The sequence below is a fragment of the Lampris incognitus genome, chromosome 3 (genome assembly GCF_029633865.1).
Source record: "Lampris incognitus isolate fLamInc1 chromosome 3, fLamInc1.hap2, whole genome shotgun sequence".
In the NCBI taxonomy this organism is placed as follows: domain Eukaryota; kingdom Metazoa; phylum Chordata; class Actinopteri; order Lampriformes; family Lampridae; genus Lampris; species Lampris incognitus.
In genome coordinates, this window is record NC_079213.1 from 8,262,833 (window position 1) to 8,280,527 (window position 17,695).

At 48.0% G+C, this 17,695-nt stretch overlaps 3 protein-coding genes across 5 annotated transcripts in view; 2 read left to right on the top strand and 1 right to left on the bottom strand.

Annotated features, from left to right (window-relative positions):
- The window catches only part of cdk17 (cyclin dependent kinase 17), an 82,181-nt gene extending 80,863 nt beyond the window's left edge, over window positions 1-1,318 (bottom strand). For both annotated transcript variants that reach the window (XM_056277881.1, XM_056277882.1), the window contains exon 1: window positions 1,053-1,318. The gene's annotated coding sequence lies outside the window, so the exon portion shown is untranslated. The remainder of the gene's footprint in view (window positions 1-1,052) is intronic.
- LOC130110704 (zinc finger protein RFP-like) overlaps window positions 1-12,172 on the top strand; it is a 12,802-nt gene extending 630 nt beyond the window's left edge. The window contains exons 1-2 of one of the 2 annotated variants that reach the window (XM_056277883.1): window positions 9,320-9,370; window positions 9,611-12,172. In XM_056277883.1, coding sequence (XP_056133858.1) covers window positions 9,620-11,236 — 1,617 coding nt within the window. In that variant the 5' untranslated portion in view covers window positions 9,320-9,370; window positions 9,611-9,619 and the 3' untranslated portion in view covers window positions 11,237-12,172. Of the gene's footprint in view, window positions 1-9,319; window positions 9,371-9,610 lie in introns of those variants that run through there. The other variant, XM_056277884.1, reaches the window with a different exon arrangement.
- Window positions 11,585-17,695, top strand: part of LOC130110705 (zinc finger protein RFP-like) — an 18,928-nt gene continuing 12,817 nt past the window's right edge. Inside the window, exon 1 of the mRNA XM_056277885.1 lies at window positions 11,585-11,629. The gene's annotated coding sequence lies outside the window, so the exon portion shown is untranslated. The remainder of the gene's footprint in view (window positions 11,630-17,695) is intronic.

A 17,695-nucleotide genomic window follows, 5' to 3' on the forward strand; every position in this document is an offset into this window, starting at 1 on the left:
TGTATTCATACACATGTAAATAATGCAAACAAACACAAACACACATACGTTCGTACTGCAGCAAATCAACAAAGGGCCATTCACGCGGACGGTGAGTTATTTTGCACTAATAGGTGTGAAAAACAACTGCACAATAAGCACGCTCAACCTTTACGGTCGTTAGCGGAGTCATAAGAAGCCTTCAGTAGACACAGGCCGGGATGCCCATCCGTCCTTGCGCTGTATATACGACAATGCATATGACTTGTGGTAACCCGGGGCTCTCTAATTCAGTACTACAGTCGGGGTCTGGTTACCTCGGTCTGACAACAACGGTCGGATTGGCCAAAAAAATCATAACCACCCCGAGCACATCATCATCATCATCATCATCATCATCAGCTGTGTTGGTCAGAAATACGTGTAATCATAACCGATACGAAGGCATGTAGGGGCGTGTGATGCGTTTCTTTTGCAGACTAATGTAGCCTAATGAATAAATTAATTAAAGAAACCCTGTCCTTTAAACGCCAGGACTGATGGTCGGCCAGATTCGCAGACAGACAGACAGACAGGCAGACAGACAGCCAGGCAGACAGCCAGCCGCTCCGCTGCCGAGCAAAGTTGGTTTTTGACATCCGCATGGTTTCAACGTGTTGTCAAAATAAACGGTGTGCACACCGACCGAGGGGCTGGGGGTGGGGGGGGGGCTGGGGGTGGTGGGGTAACACCAGCCCCCGCAAAGTACAGGAAATATCTGAATCTAACGTAAATCCCACCGGCCTGCGTGTAACCAGTCTCACGTTAAACTAGCAGCGAGGTTAACGAAGCAAAAGAACCCCACCCCCCAAAAAAAGAGAAACCCCCAGGCAGAGACGAGCAGCGGAACACCAGGCTGCCGTGAAGAACGCCGCGCGCGCTCCGCTCGTTCCTGGTCCGTGCTGCCATTACGCAGCGTTAACGATGTAAAACGGTGTACAGCGCGTGTAACCACCAACCTCCCCCCTCCCCAAAAAAAACAAACACACACACACACACACACACACACAAAACCCCCCGCTGCGGTTATTTACCGGTTGTGATGGGTGTCGTTTCCAGTCCGGACCTCGCTCGGGGCGTCCTCGGGAGGCCGGATGCCCGTCTCGCCGCTTCCACCCACCCGCCGCAGAGGCGGCTCGCTTGCGTGCTCGGCCGACCCGCTCCGCCGCCGTTCCGAGAGGGACGCTCGCCACAGCGGAAACGCGGAGAGAGATCGGACAATACGCGCGGACGAGTCGGGACGTTTGAGGTCCCTTCCGTCTCGCAGTAAAACAAGAAAACAGAAACAAAACGGGGGGAGGAAAACAACGAGGGGGGGGGAGACACGCACGGAGCGAGAGAGAACAGCGTCGACGGATCGCGCGAGGGGAGCGCGAGCTGCGGCCGCCTGCAACTCTGACGCCTCCGCCTCTGCGCCGACACGCGGGGACGCGTCGAATTCCGCACCCCCCTCCCCTCCCCGAAATAACGTGCATCCCGTAACATCCGTGGCGTGACCCCCCGCGGGAGGGCGCATGCATTCGCGCCGAGCGAGCGAGCCCCGGTTATTACGTAAGCAAATGAAAAAGGCGACGTGATTGATTCTTTTTTATTATTTTTTACGGATTTTAAATGATTAGTTTTAGATTTTACAAACAAAGACTCATACTGACATCAAAACCATTTCTCCAGCCGCCATTCGGTATGCTAATATAAAAATCGTTTTTAAGAAGGTATTATTATCGCTAATAATTCATATTATTAATAATGATTCGTGGTGTTCCCGCGACGCCATGGATGTGATGGGAAACATGTTCTTTTGGGGATACGACATTTTTGCATACAGGGAAAATTAACAGCAGCCGAGTTGACAAGGAGGGACGTCGCACTTGGAGTTGAGTTATTGTTGTTGTGTGGCGCCTCCTACTGGAATAAAACCGGACCGTTCAGCCTTTATCCACTACTGCTAATACTACTTCCGGCTGCTCCCGTTAGGGGGCGCCACAGCGGATCATCCGTTTCCATCCCTTCCTGTCCTCTGCGTCTTCCTCTGTTACACCAGCCCACCTGCATGTCTTCCCTCACCACATCCATAAACCTCCTCTTTAGCCTTCCTCTTCTCCTCTTCCCTGGCAGCTCCATATTCAGCATCCTTCTCCCAATATACCCAGCATTGCTCCTCCACACATGTCCGAGCCATCTTATGTTGCTTCTCTTAATGCCTTTTATGTTTTATTCAATATATTCAATAATGTTTTATTGGCATGACTGCATTAGTTAGTGTTGCCAAAGCAGGTGAAGGCAAAACAGGTCAACAAAGTACCAAACAAAAAAACAAAATGTTTTTCCATAAATTAAAAAGGAATAGATAGAACTGGCACAAACATGGAACAGCACTTGAACAGCAACTGACAGTAATTGAGAATGTTGTGGTCACTCACTGACCCTTAGGCTATGGCATTCTGACATATACTGTGCCGCAAGGTGTGCACTTTGGCCCTCTCCTAAAGGAAGTGGCCATTGCTCTTTCTCATCCAGGAGTAGAGAACATTTGGAATCTGGTTTTCAAATTTCTCCTGGTATTTTCCTCGAATGTTCTGGAATTTCTCACAATTTAGGAGGAAGTGCATCTCTGTCTCGACCTCACCTGCTGTACTTCCATCCATCCATTCATTCATTTTCCGAACCGCTTATCCTGCCCTCAGGGTTGTGGTGATGCTGGAGCCTATCCCAGCAGTCACGGGGCAGCAGGGGGGAGACACCCTGGACAGGCCGCCAGACTGTCACACAGGGCCGACATACACACACACTCCCACAAACATTCATACCTAGGGACAATTTAGTATGGACGATTCACCTGACCTACATGTCTGTGGACTGTGGGAGGAAACTGGAGGCCCCGTAGGAAACCCACGCAGACACGGGGAGAACATGCAAACTCCACACAGGACGACCCGGGACAACCCCCAAGGTTCGACTACCCCGGGGCTCGAACCCAGGACCTTCTTACTGTGAGGCGACCGCACTAACCACTGCGCCACCCACTGTGCCATTGTGCCACCGTGCCACTACCTGCCGTACAGAGACCACACATTCTTTGCTCTTTTGGTAGCCAAGATTTTGTGTCTGCCCTTTTCAGTGGCTAGACTGTGGTCAGTGAGCCTGTACTTGGTAAGGATGTGTCTCTGCTTACTGTCTCTGACAGTGGACAGATAGTCAGCCAGTTTGTATTCTCTTTTTAGAGCCTGGTAACATTCTAATTTGTATTGTAATTTGATTTCTATGTCCCAATGTTCCAAATATGAATTTTTGCATTGTTTGATGATGTGGTTTACTGTGTCGCGTCTGCGTGTGGGAAGCCGGATGTGGGTATGTGTCCTGGTCGTTGCACTAGCGCCTCTTCTGGTCGGTTGGGGCGCCTGTTCAGGAGTGGTTGAACTGGGGGGAATAGCGTGATCCTCCCACGCGCTACGTCCCCCTGGTGAAACTCCTCACTGTCAGGTGAAAAGAAGTGGCTGGCGACTCCACATGTATCAGAGGAGGCATGTGGTAGTCTGCATGGGCTTAGACCAGAATGTGCTCATTTCATTGACTCGCTGGGGCTGACAGTTTCACACCCAGTCCGACACCTCAATGTGAGGCTTCCTTGCCTAACGTGCATTGTGGAAGCATTGCTTCATCTCCCTCTGGCGCCTAGCCACGGCCTGTTTTGCTTGGGCCTGCCGAGCTCTGTGTGCTGCCATGCCCCGGGCCTTGAACCTATCCAGTGGGAGCTCCATCTCACGTCCCAGCATTAGGTATGCCGGAGAGTTGTTAGTGGTAGAACGCTGACTTGCCTTATAGTGCATCGACGTTTGATTCAGGGCAGCCTGGAACGAGCACCCCTAGAACAGGTGTGCTCTAATGTCATTCTTAAGTGTCTGATTAAAACGCTCTACCCCTCCATTGGCCTGAGGGAAAGTAGGCAGTGCTGAGGTGCTTAATGCCTCTGCTGCGGCGGTAGGAAGAGAATTCTGCGGAGGTTAGCTGTGGCTCATTGTCTGTGGTAATGGACAGGGGTAGACCCCATCTTGCAAACAAGCTGTCAAGGATATCGATAATGGCCCTAGTGGTGACTGTTCTCACCGGAACAACCTCCGGCCACATTGAATGGAGGTCGTACACCACCACCAAGAACTGCTGATGATGAGGGACCCCTTGCCCATGTACTTCTCCGCAGATGTCCAACTGGACATAGTCCCAGGGACGGGCTGGCCATGCTAAAGGTTGTAAGGGCAGGCTGGCTGGCGGTCCAGTTTTGCTGCTGAGGAGACATGCAGTGCAATCCCTGACCAGTGCTTCAATGTCATGGTCGATGCCTGGCCACCACACCAAGTCTCTGCATCGCCGTTGGAGCTTCACTATGCCCAAATGACCCTCGTGCACCATAGATAAAACATGCGCATGCAGGCCACGTGGGACCACAGTGCAAAGCCCCCGAGAGACACAGACACCTTCCCAGCAGGAGAGCTCGTGTTCGATTCTAGCATAAGGTGCCAGTTTGGCAGGCACTCGTGATGGCCATCAAGCACGTATGTGCATGCAGAGGTCCTGTTCCGATGCCTGTTTGAGCTCATCCAACACGATGACTGGCTGGAGGGGCATGTACAACATTTGTATGAACTCTGCTTCATCGTCCTCAGGTGAAACAGTCAGAGTAGGGAGAATCAATAGAGCGGGAGAGGAGGTCTGCTACCACATTATACCTCTCCGGAGTGAACTTCAGCACGTAGTTATACTGCCTGAGGCAGTCAGCCCACCTGTGCAGCCGCAAGGGCTTGTGGCCTGAGACTGAGGCTTACAGCAGTGTGGTGAGTGCCTGGTGGTCAGTACAGAACGTAAACTGACGTCCGTACAGGTAAAGATGTCATCGTTCACACACCCAGACGCAAGCCAGTGCCTCCCATTCACCCACTGAGTAGCGTTGCTCGGTGAGGGTCAGGGCCCTGGAGGTGAAGGCGAAAGGGCTCTCGACGCCATGCTGCTCCTGAGAGAGTACAGCCCCCGCTGCTCCGGCAGAGGCATCGCAGGTGACCATAGTAGGGCATGATGGGACAAAATGAGTCAGCACAGGTGCAGTAGTGAGTTGTTTTTTTTAGCCTGCAGACTGCCTCTGAACATGCTGCTGTCCAGTTCCATGGCACGTCCTTCCTGAGGAGCTGGCAGAGGGCTGCTGTGATCTGGGAATACCCAGGTAGAAAACGGAGGTAATAGGCCGTCATACCCAAGGATAAGGCCACCCGGGAGGCTGACGCTGGCTCCAGGATGTGGTGGATGGCCTCGATGTTCGATATGAGTGGAGAAATGCCCCTAGCTGAAACACGAAACCCAACAAACTCGACATGCGGTGCTGAAAAGGTGCACTTTCCACTGTTCAGGGTCAGGTTGTGGCGCAGCAGGGCGCTGAACACCCTGTGGAGACATTCGTCTTGAGCGTGTTGGTCCACGCTGTGGACGACTATGTATCCAGCTACACTGCCACCCCAGGACAGTGGACATGACCTTTTGGAAGCCGCTGGGGGCGGAGCTTAGGCCAAAAGGCATGCGCGTGTACCTGAACACGCCAGCGTGCATTACAAACGCCGTAAGATGCCTGCTGTCAGGGTGCAGAGGCACCTGCAAATATCCTTGCCATAGGTCGAGCTTCGTGAAAACTGTGGAACCGTGGAATAGGGTGGTAAGCTCCTCAGCTGTGGGCAAGGGATATTTATCTGGGATGATAGCCTTCATGATGGCGCGGAGATCCACACATATCCTGATCCCCCCCAATTTTCTTTTTGGTTAGAAATCCAGGGAGAGGCATCAACCGACTCAATGACGGCGTCATCCAACAGTGACTGAAGCTCTTTCGTGACGCCCTCACGCAACGCCAGAGGGCTCCAACATAGGGGCTGGATGATGGGGCTCACATCATCCCTCACCAAGGGCTTGTGTGTAAAAGTTCTTAGACAGCCCAGTCCATCAAAGAGCGTAGGCCATTTCTGCTGCCACGTGGTAGTGACCTGAAGTATAGCCGCCCCATTGTTGTCATGCAGGGAGAAGCCCATCCATCCATCCATTATCTGAACCGCTTATCCTGCTCTCAGGGTCACGGGAATGCTGGAGCCTATTCCCCAAACAAGTAAATAGGTCAAGGCCTAGGATGTTAGCGCCTCTCTTGGAGATGTGAAATGTGAAGGATGGCAGGTGAGTAGTGCCATAATGCACAGGAAGCTGAAGAGTGCCTACTACTGTGATCTTAGAGCTGCCATAACCACACACGTCAGTCGAGAGTGGTTTAAATGGCATATGAGCAAAAAACGTATTATAAGTGTTAAGACTGAGCATCAAAACTGCAGCAACAGTGTGCAGTAGCAGAGGTAAGCCTACTTCCCCTTGCTGCACAGTACAGTACTTGAATGTAACATGGTAGTTGGAAACATACCGAATCACAGTGTGGTCAGGTGGGTTCGCTGGAGACTTGGTCTGAACAGTGTTACTAGCAGGGGCTGAATGGCACATTTTGGCAAAATGGTTAAGTTTGTTACAGTTCTTGCATCTCTGTCCCCGAGCCGGGTAGTTCGGCGCCCTTGTATTGTGAGAGCTACCCGACAATTGCCACAACACCGCCTGTTAAGTTGTCTATGTGTCTGCTGCACGAGAATGTCACTGTCCGAATCCATGCTATGTGCAGAGGAGGACGTGATCAGCACATGGAGCTGCTGCGTGAGGGCAGGGGACGGCTGCTGCGTGCGTGACGGGTTACAAGTTAACATAGAGGTGCTGACTCCACCTGGAGTGCTATTTTGACAGCGTCCTCAGGTGACGAATCGTCTTGATTCTAAAAGCAGTTTCTCCTTCTTCTTGTTACACAACGTCCCACAAATTAGCTGGTCTCTGACCATTTCATCACGCAGCTCACCGTAACTGCAATGGCCTGCTAGCTCCCTCGGGTTAGCCATGTAGCTAGTAACCGACTCACCAGACAGCTGGCCTCTTTTCCTCAGCCGGTATCGGTGCTGCAGGACCCGCTGTTTACCAGCAAACTGGTTGTGGAGTAGCCGGACCAGGTCTGCGAAGGAGGCAGCTGGGGAAACGGTAAATATCCTCTGCCCCCCTGGCTGAGGCAGGTTCACTGCATCCAGATAAGTCTCAAAACTATCAAACCAGGCAGTCCACGATACTGGAGGGTCGCCAGGCACAGCCAGGAGTAGGGTTGACAACTCCTTGAAATGGAAATAAGGAACAGGGGACAGGGACGGCGGTTGGATGGACAGGGCGACGCGGGCATAACAAATATAATGTGCCTTACGCTATACACACATATATATATACTAGCCAAGGGCTAGCAAGTCTAGTCATCCGTGGTCGTTCCCATAGGCTTCTGTTCCTCTGTGCAATGTGTACACTGAGTGAAAGAGGAGGGCCTTCTCACAATCTGGCATTTGCGAAATGCGCTGCCACTCAAAAAATCTGACCTACCATCATCTTATGGTAAACAAGAAGCAAGAAATAACAACTGTTTTATTTTTACCGGTCGCACAGTAAAAATAAAATGGCAGCGCGAACTCACGTTCGCAGCGGCCTCAGCCAGTACCGGTGTGGGAAGATGGCGGCGCAAACTCACATTTGCGGCGGCCTCACCCAGTACCGTCGATACAGTGTCTTTGTCCACGTCTGCGTCTCAATTTTTTCCCTTCGTTTGTTGGCTGGGAGAGCTTGGTCTGCTGCGCTGTGGGCCCAGGGACCGCGGCCTTGCCCAGAGCTGCACACGAGTAGGTAACAGCGAGGGCGGTCCGACAAGACGCGGGAGCGGGGCAGGCTAAGCTAACTGCTAGCCCATGCAGACCAGCAGTTCTGATAACACTGAGGGCGGTCCTGCGGCGGCTTTGACTGGTGTTTTTGATGTCGTGCGGAGTGCGAGGAGGTGTCTCAGGAGTGTCTGGCTGGGAGGGCTTGGTCTGCTTCGTCCGGTTGCCGAAGCCAGTCCGGAGAAGAGCGAAAAATCTTTTCTATTGAGAAAAGTCTTCAGTGCCGTTATTTGCTCCTCTTTCAATAAAGAAATACTCTCCAGCTGCTATAACTGGTGCTATAGCAGCATCTACGCTAACCGCTTTAGGAGCCGCCATTCTTTTCTTTTTTTTAAACAAAACTTTATTAAAACCAATTCAGAAGAACATTACAAAGAGAACATAAACACAAAACAAAAAACCATTATAAACAATATCGCAGGGGACAGTGAAAAAAAATGTTTAAATACATATATTAAAGGCATCGTATAGTAGCGAATTCGGGGGACAACGCAACCACAGGAGCTGCCGCGGCCGGGAAGCGAACCCGTGTCGCCCACACCGCAGTAGACATCGCTAACCGCTAGACTAAAGGGTCAGACCCGGTCTTATTATTAGTTTACAATATTTATTAATGATTTTAAAGGACACCTCTTTGATCTTATTTGTGATTAGGTACTTATGTGGAAGCATCCAGACCTTCTTCCAGTGTATGTCATTTACACACCGGTTCCAATATGCCGCGACATATGGGATAGAGAAATAGGGCACGTAGGGCTCTATTATTATTTTTGGGGGCGCAATGAAAAGCACCTACTGGAGAGTCAGTTGGCTTTTGGCTTAATGGCGTTTTGTTTTTAACATTTCGGGAGTGCCCATGACTGATTTCTAATAGTCACGTCTTGCTGTCGTCACACCTAAACCACGCCCACAGCTGGCAGGAGTTCCTCGTAGGACGCCGATTGGTCCGAACCACTGCCGTTCGGCAACAAGCGCATAATTTGAAACCTGGACTCCCCTCCTTCATTTATGTATTTACTTTTATTTGATTAATATTCCTCATTTTCTTTACTTTTATTTCCCCTCCTCTTTCTTTTGTTTTACGTGTTTGTTGTGTGTAGAATTTAAACGCTTCAATGAAAAAATCTTACAAAAAAATAAAATAAAAATATAATAATTATGATACTTTGAACCGTAAGTCCCATACTGCCTCAGGCAAGAAGAACACGGTGCCAGATTCCGGAGACGGAGCTACGCTGGGAAGAGAATGAAGAACCGGCTGCAACCGGTTATTTTGTTGCCCGGTGCGGGATTCCCTACGGGGTGTATTGCATCCCAAGGCGACATCACTAACCGCTCGGCTAAAGGATCAGAAGCGTTGCCAAGGGACTAACGTGCCTTATTAGTAGTTTACACGGCTCTCAACGTCACGTGGATGAACCGAAACCGAAACTTATGACGCTCGTCAACGTTGCTGCAGTCGAAACAGTTCTCCATTTCGTGTCCTAAAAGGATATAAATAGACCCTTCCTCCTGAAAGTACAACTAGTCTGAAATAGATATACGTGAGTAAAGTGCATACTATTCACACTGTATTGGCAACAATGATGAATAATGAGACTGTAGTTTAATATCTTCCAGTGTTTTCAACTTCCCAGGCTACTAGTTTGTGAAACGTTTTAAAACAATGTCAGTGTTCTTTTTTTTTGTCAAAAAATAGCACATCTCTTATATTTAAAAAACAAAACCAAATATGTAGAGGTTTCTATACTTATACTGTCTAACTGTTCAACTTCTGGTCTCAGTTTCTAGATATGGCCTCTGGCAGCAGTCTCCTGTCTCAAGAGCACTTCCTGTGTTCTGTCTGTCTGGATGTGTTCACTGATCCAGTCACCATACCATGTGGACACAACTTCTGTAAATCCTGTATCACACAGTGCTGGGACAGTAATGAAGAGTGTCGGTGTCCAAACTGTAACGAATTGTTTAACACAAGACTTGAGCCGAGGGTCAATCATTTCATACGTGAGATGACTTTTCAGTTAAGAGAGTCCATGAGAGTGGAAGCCAGCAGCTGCCCTGACCAACAATATACCACACCGGGAGAAGTTCCCTGTGACATCTGCACTGGGACCAAGGTCAAGGCCCTCAAGTCCTGTCTGGTGTGTCTGGCCTCGTACTGTGAGACTCACCTGGAGCCGCATCAGAAAGTCACCGGTCTGAAAAGACATCAGCTGATCGACCCTGTGGAGAATCTGGAAGACAGGATATGCAAGAAGCATTACCAACCTCTGGACCTGTTCTGTAAGATGGAACAGGTGTGTGTGTGTCAGTTCTGCACTGAATCAGACCACAAGTTACATCCTGTTGTTCCTCTGAAGGGGGAATATGAAGAAAAGAAGATTCAGCTGGGTAAGAAAGAGGCTGAAGTTCAGCAGATGATCCAGCAGAGACAACTTAAGATTCAAGAGGTTAAACAATCAGTAGAAATCAGCAAAGAAGATGCAGACAGAGAGATAGCCCACAGTGTTCAGGTCTTCACTGTTCTGATGAGCTCCATTGAGAGAATCCAGGCTGAGCTCATTGACATGATTAAAGAGAATCAGAAAAAAACAGAGAAACAGGCTAAAGGCTTCATTGAAGAGTTGGAATTGGAAATTAGGGAGCTGAAGAAGAAGAGCACAGAGCTGGAGCAACTCTCACAAATCAAAGAACACCTCCACCTCCTCCAGAGCTTCTCATCCCTCAACACTCCTCCACACACCAAGAACTGGACAAAGGTCAGTGTCCACCAGCCATCTTATGTGGGGACTGTGAGGACAGCTGTGGAGCAGCTGGAGCAGACAGTCAGGAAAGAGATGGAGAAGCTGTGTGAGGCTGAGCTGAAGAGGGTCCAGCAGTATGAAGTGGCTGTGACTCTAGATCCTGATACCGCAAATCCCTATCTCGTGCTGTCTGATGATGGAAAACAAGTATATTGTGGAAACATTTACAATAACCTCCCAGACAACCCAGAGAGATTCTCTCAATTTGTTCATGTCTTAGGAAAGCAGAGCTTCTCCTCGGGAAGATTTTATTTTGAAGTTATGGTGAAAGAGAAGACTGATTGGACTTTAGGAGTGGTCAGAGAGTCTGTCAACAGGAAGGGAGAAGTCCTTCTGCGTCCTAAGGATGGCTTCTGGACAACATGGCTGAGGAATGGAATTGGTGCCTGCCTCTCTGTGACAGAGAAGATCCAGAAGGTGGGGGTGTTTGTGGATTATGAGGAGGGTCTGGTCTACTTTTATGATGTAGATGCTGTCGCTCAAATCTACTCTTTCACTGGCTGCAACTTCACTGAGAGACTCTACCCGTTCTTCAGTCCTGATCTTACTGATGGTGGTAAAAACTCTGCTCCTCTCATCATCTCTCCTGTCAACAAAGTGGGATGAACACACAGGCTCACTATTATGATGTGTGTGCGTGCACGTGTGCACGTGTGACCGGTAATAAAACCTCCTTGCCCACTGCATTATCTTCTCTGATGTCAATCAAATAAATAAGGATAACCACAGGAAGTCACAAGAGAGGATTAAGATTCATTGGAGGTAACAAGTTGTCTTTAAGGGTTATTTTATTTGTTTTTATATAAGCAACAGCTACAGCTGTCCTACCGGTGAAAAGTCCTGTCTGTTTTTTTAATTACAGCCGAACAAATCAACTGTATATTCTGTGTTACATGTCTTTATGCATGCTCAATAATCCAGGTAACAAAATCACAGAGGGTTGAATCAGTTCCTCTGGACTGGCTTTGGGAACCTGCTGTCAGAGTTTATCAAAAACAGGTGTGTGAGTATCTTTTATAATCCAGAAATCAATGATGACTGTCAACGGGGTTGAATACTTCTGCAAAGCACTGTACATGTCATTGTTGCCACATTTGTTCTTGTACTTTCTCTTTTTTACTTAATTTTTTTATTTGGAATCACATTAACAGCATTTTTATATAATCATCTTTAGTTAAGACACTTTTACAAAGTGACCCATCTTTTCTGCTTTTTAAAGAGTAATTGTAGAACACAAAACTAGAACACGGGGCGTTTTTCCATTTGAGATAAAAGAAAAAAGAAAGAAAAAGTTAAAAACCCATACTTACATAAACAAATTTAAAACAAAAGAAGGATTTTTTGGGGGAAATATACAATTCCCACTTCTCCCAAATTTCCTCAAATTTAGTTTCCTCAAGCCTAATGGAGAAAGTGATTCTGTCCATCACAAAAATGTCAATCACACCAGTCCTCTACAGATGAGGTGCCTGGCTTAAGCCATTTCTTTGTAATTGGGCTTCTGTTCTTGTACATGTTCAATAAAAAAGGAGAAAATTAAGAATAAAAGAATGAAAGCAGCACGGCTGGCGTTTTGCTCGCATTTTCAGACGCAACATGTGATCGACTCCTTATACATCTCCATATTGGCTCTTCTATGCGTTCAAGAACGATACAAGAATCTGAGAAATTTCCTATCAATGCCTTACCATTCTGTTAGGAACACATGATACATAATAATAAACATACAGAAAATGTAAGACAAGAAATATAAAGCAACAGTAAACTGATCAAAATGGGTTTGTGGACGGAGCGATAAATCTGTAATCTTTATCAGACTTTACACAGCGGACGGTTTTCCAACTGGTGTATGGCGGTGATATTAAGTCCCCTTTGATATTAAGGCCTCTTTGACTCCCCGTTCAAACCAGCCTACCTCCCTATCAAGGATGTGCACATCCTCATCCTTGAAAGAGTGGCCACTGGTCTGTAGATGGGTGTAGACTGCAGAGTCCTGGCCTTACATGTTAGCTCTCCTGTGCTGTGCCATCCTCTTGGCCAGCGTCTGTCGGGTTTCCCTGATGTACAAGTCACGGTAATCCTCCCAGCACTTAACAGCGTACACTATGGTGCTCTGTTTGTGCCGGGGGACCAGATCCTTGGGGTGGACCAATTTCTGGGGCAGCATGTTTTGTGGTCTGAAAGCAACTTAGACATGGTGTTTGGAAAATACACGTCTCAACTGTTTCGACACTACCACCACATACGGAATTACCACTGGTTTACGCTTAGACAGCTGTTGTCCTTCTCCTCTCTTCGATCGGATGGTGCACTATTTTGACGTCTTCCTGGCTTTGTCAAACGTCCAGCTGGGATAACCACACTTAACCAGGTCCAGGGGTGATTCTGGGATCAGACATTTAGGGGGGGCTCAGCCCCTTATGAGAATGACATGCATACAACGCCTTGCAAAAGTGTTCAATCGCCCCAATCCAAAAAGTGAATAGATTTATATTCTGTCGCTTCAATCTCCGAGTGGCAGTGATACAGTTCAAGCCATGTTTAGAATGTTATGAAGAGTCTGTGCTGAGACTTGGAAAATGCCATCTATACAAGTAAAATACAAGCAACCTGATAGAGCTCAAACTGACTTGCCAATGTGCTGACAACTGCATGTGTGTTACTGTAATTTGTCAATTTGTTCAGCTATTCTCTGCTGACCATTTTAGACCTGTTAATAAAAACATTTTCTCTCTGGCTTGGTCGAGCATCCCAACAGACACCACTGGCCGTGTCTGCGGGTGGGAAGCTGGATGTGTCCTGGTTGCTGCACTAGAACCTCCTCTGGTCAGTCAGGGTGCCTGTTCGGGGGGGGGCTGGGGGGAATAGCGTGATTCTCTCATGCACTACGTCCTCCTGGTGAAACTCCTCACTGTCAGGTGAAAAGAAGCGGCTGGCGACTCCACATGTATCGGAGGAGGCATGTGGTAGTCTGCAGCTCTCCCCAGATCAGCAGAGGAGGGGGAGCAGCGACCGGGATGGCTCGGAAGAGTGGGGTAATTGGCCAAGTACAATTGGGGAGAAAAGGGGGGGGGGATTATATTGTGAATGGAGGGCGGAACGGTGGCACAGTGGTTAGTGCGGTCGCCTCACAGCAAGAAGGTTCTGGGTTCGAGCCCCGGGGTAGTCCAACCTTGGGGGGGTCGTCCCGGATCATCCTGTGTGGAGTTTGCATGTACTCCCCATGTCTGCGTGGGCTTCCTCCCACAGTCCAAAGACATGTAGGTCAGGTGAATCAGCCATACTAAATTGCCCCTAGGGGTGTGTGGGTGTGTGGGTGTGTGTGTGTGTGTGAGTGATGGCCTGGCGGCCTGTCCATGGTGTCTATCCGCCTGCTGCCCAAGGACTGCTGGGATAGGCTCCAGCATTCCCGCAAGCAGGATAAGCGGTTTGGATAATGGATGGATGGATATTGTGAATGGAATTCTTTTTTTCTCGGCTTAAGTTACTGTTTTGCTACTATAACAATTCTGACTTCAGTATCTGTCCACTTTCTCACCTGGTTCTTCCTGCTCTTGCTCTCTCTCTCTGCAGCCTCCTCTCTCCGTCTTTGCACTGACAATCAAACACAAAAATGTTGTATTCAACTGGAAAATGACACTGGCCTACACTCTGTTAGTAAATAAACCAAAGGTAAAGGTCAGGCATTTAGCAGACACTTTTATCTAAAGCAACTAACAAAGACACAAACAAACAAGAGTATTTGCGGTGTAAATAGATGTAAGGGGAGGTTGGGGAGAATACATATTTAATAACAGTTTATCAATACACTGCTTAGTGATGTGAATTCATTGTGGAGTCCACTGCAATGAATATAGGCAAAACAGCAGCTGCCTTGGCATGATCATTTTCTCACCTGGTTCTTCTGGCGCTCTCTCTGTCTTTCTGCTGACTCCATCCTGCTCTCTCGCCTTCTCTTCCTCTCCATCCTCCTCGCTCCCTCTTAGTGCTGTCAAACAAAAGGCAAACGTAACAACCAAACAGAATGTACAGTCCAATGAAAGCTCAATAGATTGCTAGGGCAATACAGTCAGATAACGTCTTTCTGACCTTACTCTCGTTTTCCTTTCAAGAACGACCAAGACGGCCATTATGACCGTTTTTGGATTTTCAAAGTTCAATAACGTTGTAGAAAAAAGATAGACCTGCCACTCCCTGAATTCTCCTAAATTGCATATGTTTGCAGTAAAATGAGTTTTAGATCAATCACACAAAAAGAAAGTTACGATAAGATCTACCTAAAACGACCAACATGACAGTCTCATGCGCGTCATGTGACTATTTATGACGTGTCTCGGTCGCATCATTTCCTTCGCGAAGTTCGTTGCTCTGTCCTAGAAACGCACTAGCATTCTCCAGTGCAGAGAAATAGTCTAAACTTGATTTGTGATTATTGCCAACATGTCTGGTTATAGACGCACCATGACTACCACCGACGCGTTGCAGTATTTACAGGCGTTGGACAGCGGCCATTTTAAATTGTTTGAAAAATAGTATTACAAGTTGTTAAAATGTTAACTTTGGTGTCAGCTAGTTTCATAATAGATATATTAATGTAACCGGTTATTTTCTTGCCCGATGCGGGATTCGATACGGGGTGTACTGCACCACAAGGCGACATCACTAACCGCGCGGCTAAAGGGTAAGATCCGTTAGCTAGGGGCTAACGTGTCTTATTAGTAGTTTACATTAACATATGTAATGCATTAATATCTCAACTGGGTATTTATCTTGACAGAATATAGAGTTTAAAAACAGCGGCGGTCAAAATGACCGCCCACGGTCGTTCTAGTAGTTTTTCCGGTCGTTGTTTGGGACTGTTTTAATATTTATTTTGCGTTCACGTTTTATAGGCCTTGCGACGTTCGTCAGATTAGCAAATATGTTTTTCCTTTTGTTTTTTAGGTGGCTAATATTCTCACTTTTTCAATTTTGCTATTCAAGTTCGACCAAGTCGCTCGGAAGTTTAAATTGTTTAAAAATAGTAAGTTGTTAAAATGTTGATTTTGGTGTCAGTCGTTTCCTAACAGACATACTGTATATGCAACGCATTCATACCTCAATTGGGTATTTTGTCTTGACAGATTAGAGTGTAATGTCCGTAGACGCCTTGTCTTACTGACATAAGAATAATTCAAGAACGAGCCGACTTCGTAGGTTCTTAACTGCGTAGCTTTTACTAGCGTTCATCCGACATACAACCTTCATAACATGCGCTTCTTACTTCCTGTATACGTCACACGCACTGCACGTACATCCGTGAGTGGGTCAAGTTAAACACGTGACCTTTCATTCATTACATCTCCCCCTCTAAGATGATTTTCTAACCTGTATACCACCCCCCTTTTCACAAAAAAAATAAAAAATCCCCCACAGTACACAAGTCCATACGCCTCACAAATCCAGCCGGATTGCAGGCTTGCTCACCCTGCCAGAGCGAGTAACATATGGTGTGGAAGTTGGCATTTCTGCTGCTCGGGACTCATCCGTGTTTCCACTCTCCCCTGGAGTGACATGGTCAGGATCCCTGCTGACAAAGGTGAGTGTTTTAGGTGTGGCCAACAGGTGGCGCCTGTTCCTTCTGTAATGTTCACCTTGAGCTGTCTCCACTATGTAGGATCTGGGAGTGGAGCTCTGACTGTGAACAACTGCTGGCATTGTCCATGTTTTCTGTCCATCAAGTTTGGTGAGTACTGCGTCACCCGAGTTCAGTGGGCGCAGTGTCCGCACGCCGTTCCTGCGGTTGTAGTAGAAAGCCTGCCTCGATTTGGCTGCGGCGTCAGCGGTTTTGATCAGTTCCTCTTTAGGCCAGGCCGATTTCAGGTTATGCTGCAATGTGGGTAAGGTGGTTCTGAGTCTCCTACCCATGAGCAATTCCGCTGGACTGGCTCCAGTGGAAGAAGAGGGTGTAGCTCTGTATGTCAACAGGGCGAGGAGAGGGTCTTCCTGCCTTAATATGCTTTTGGCTATCTGAACAGCCCTCTCTGCCTGTCCATTACTCTGGGGGTAGTGTGGGCTTGAAGTCACATGGATGAAATCATAATCCTCACTGAACCTCTTCATCTCTTCTGAAACTAGCTGTGGCCCATTATCGCTAACTACAATTTCAGGGATACCAAAACGTGCAAATGTAGCCTTCAGCCTTGCTACAACCTGACTGCTCGTAGTTGTTGGTAGATTTAGGATCTCCAAAAACCTGGAATAATAGTCAGACACTATCACGTAGTTTTGCTTTTTGTACTCACACAGGTCTATGCCAACTTTCTGCCATGGTCTGGATGGGAGCTCACTTGACATTAAAGGCTCTTTTCTCTGTGTGTTCTTGTGTTCTCTGCAGAATTGACATTGCTGTATCTTTGTTGTAATGTGCTCTGTCATTTTGGGCCACCACACTGACTGGCTAGCTCTCTCTCTGCACTTGACTATCCCCTGGTGCCCGTCGTGTATTCTGTCTAAGATCACCTCCCTCATCTCTGTGGGAATGACAATACGACTGCCTCTGATGACTAGACCATCTACCGCAGATAACTCCCCTCTCACCTGATAAAAGTCTCTGACTGTCTCCGGCACTTTATCGACATACTCAGGCCAGCCGTGTCTGATGAAGCCCAACACTGTCTGGAGCTGCAGATCCCCATCCGTGCTCTGTTTTATCTCCTGCATCCTTTGAGGTGTGGCAGGCACCTGGCACACGATGGCATCAATGTGCGCTGCAACATCATCATGAGAAGCACCATCTCCGTAGCACTGCTCTGGGCCTCTGGAGAGTGCATCAGCCACAGCTAAAGTTTTGCCTGGTGCGTATTCAGCCACTGCATTGAAACGCATCAGCCTCATTAACAGTCTCTGGCACCTAATGGGCACATTATCCAAGTCTTTGCTGTTCATGAGAGGCACTAGTGGTTTATGATCGGTGACAAGTCTGAAATTGTCAAGCCCAAACAAGTACTTCTCGAACCTTTCACATGCCCAGACGCTGGCTAAGCACTCTTTCTCGATCTGTGCGTACCTTGTCTCTGCGTCACT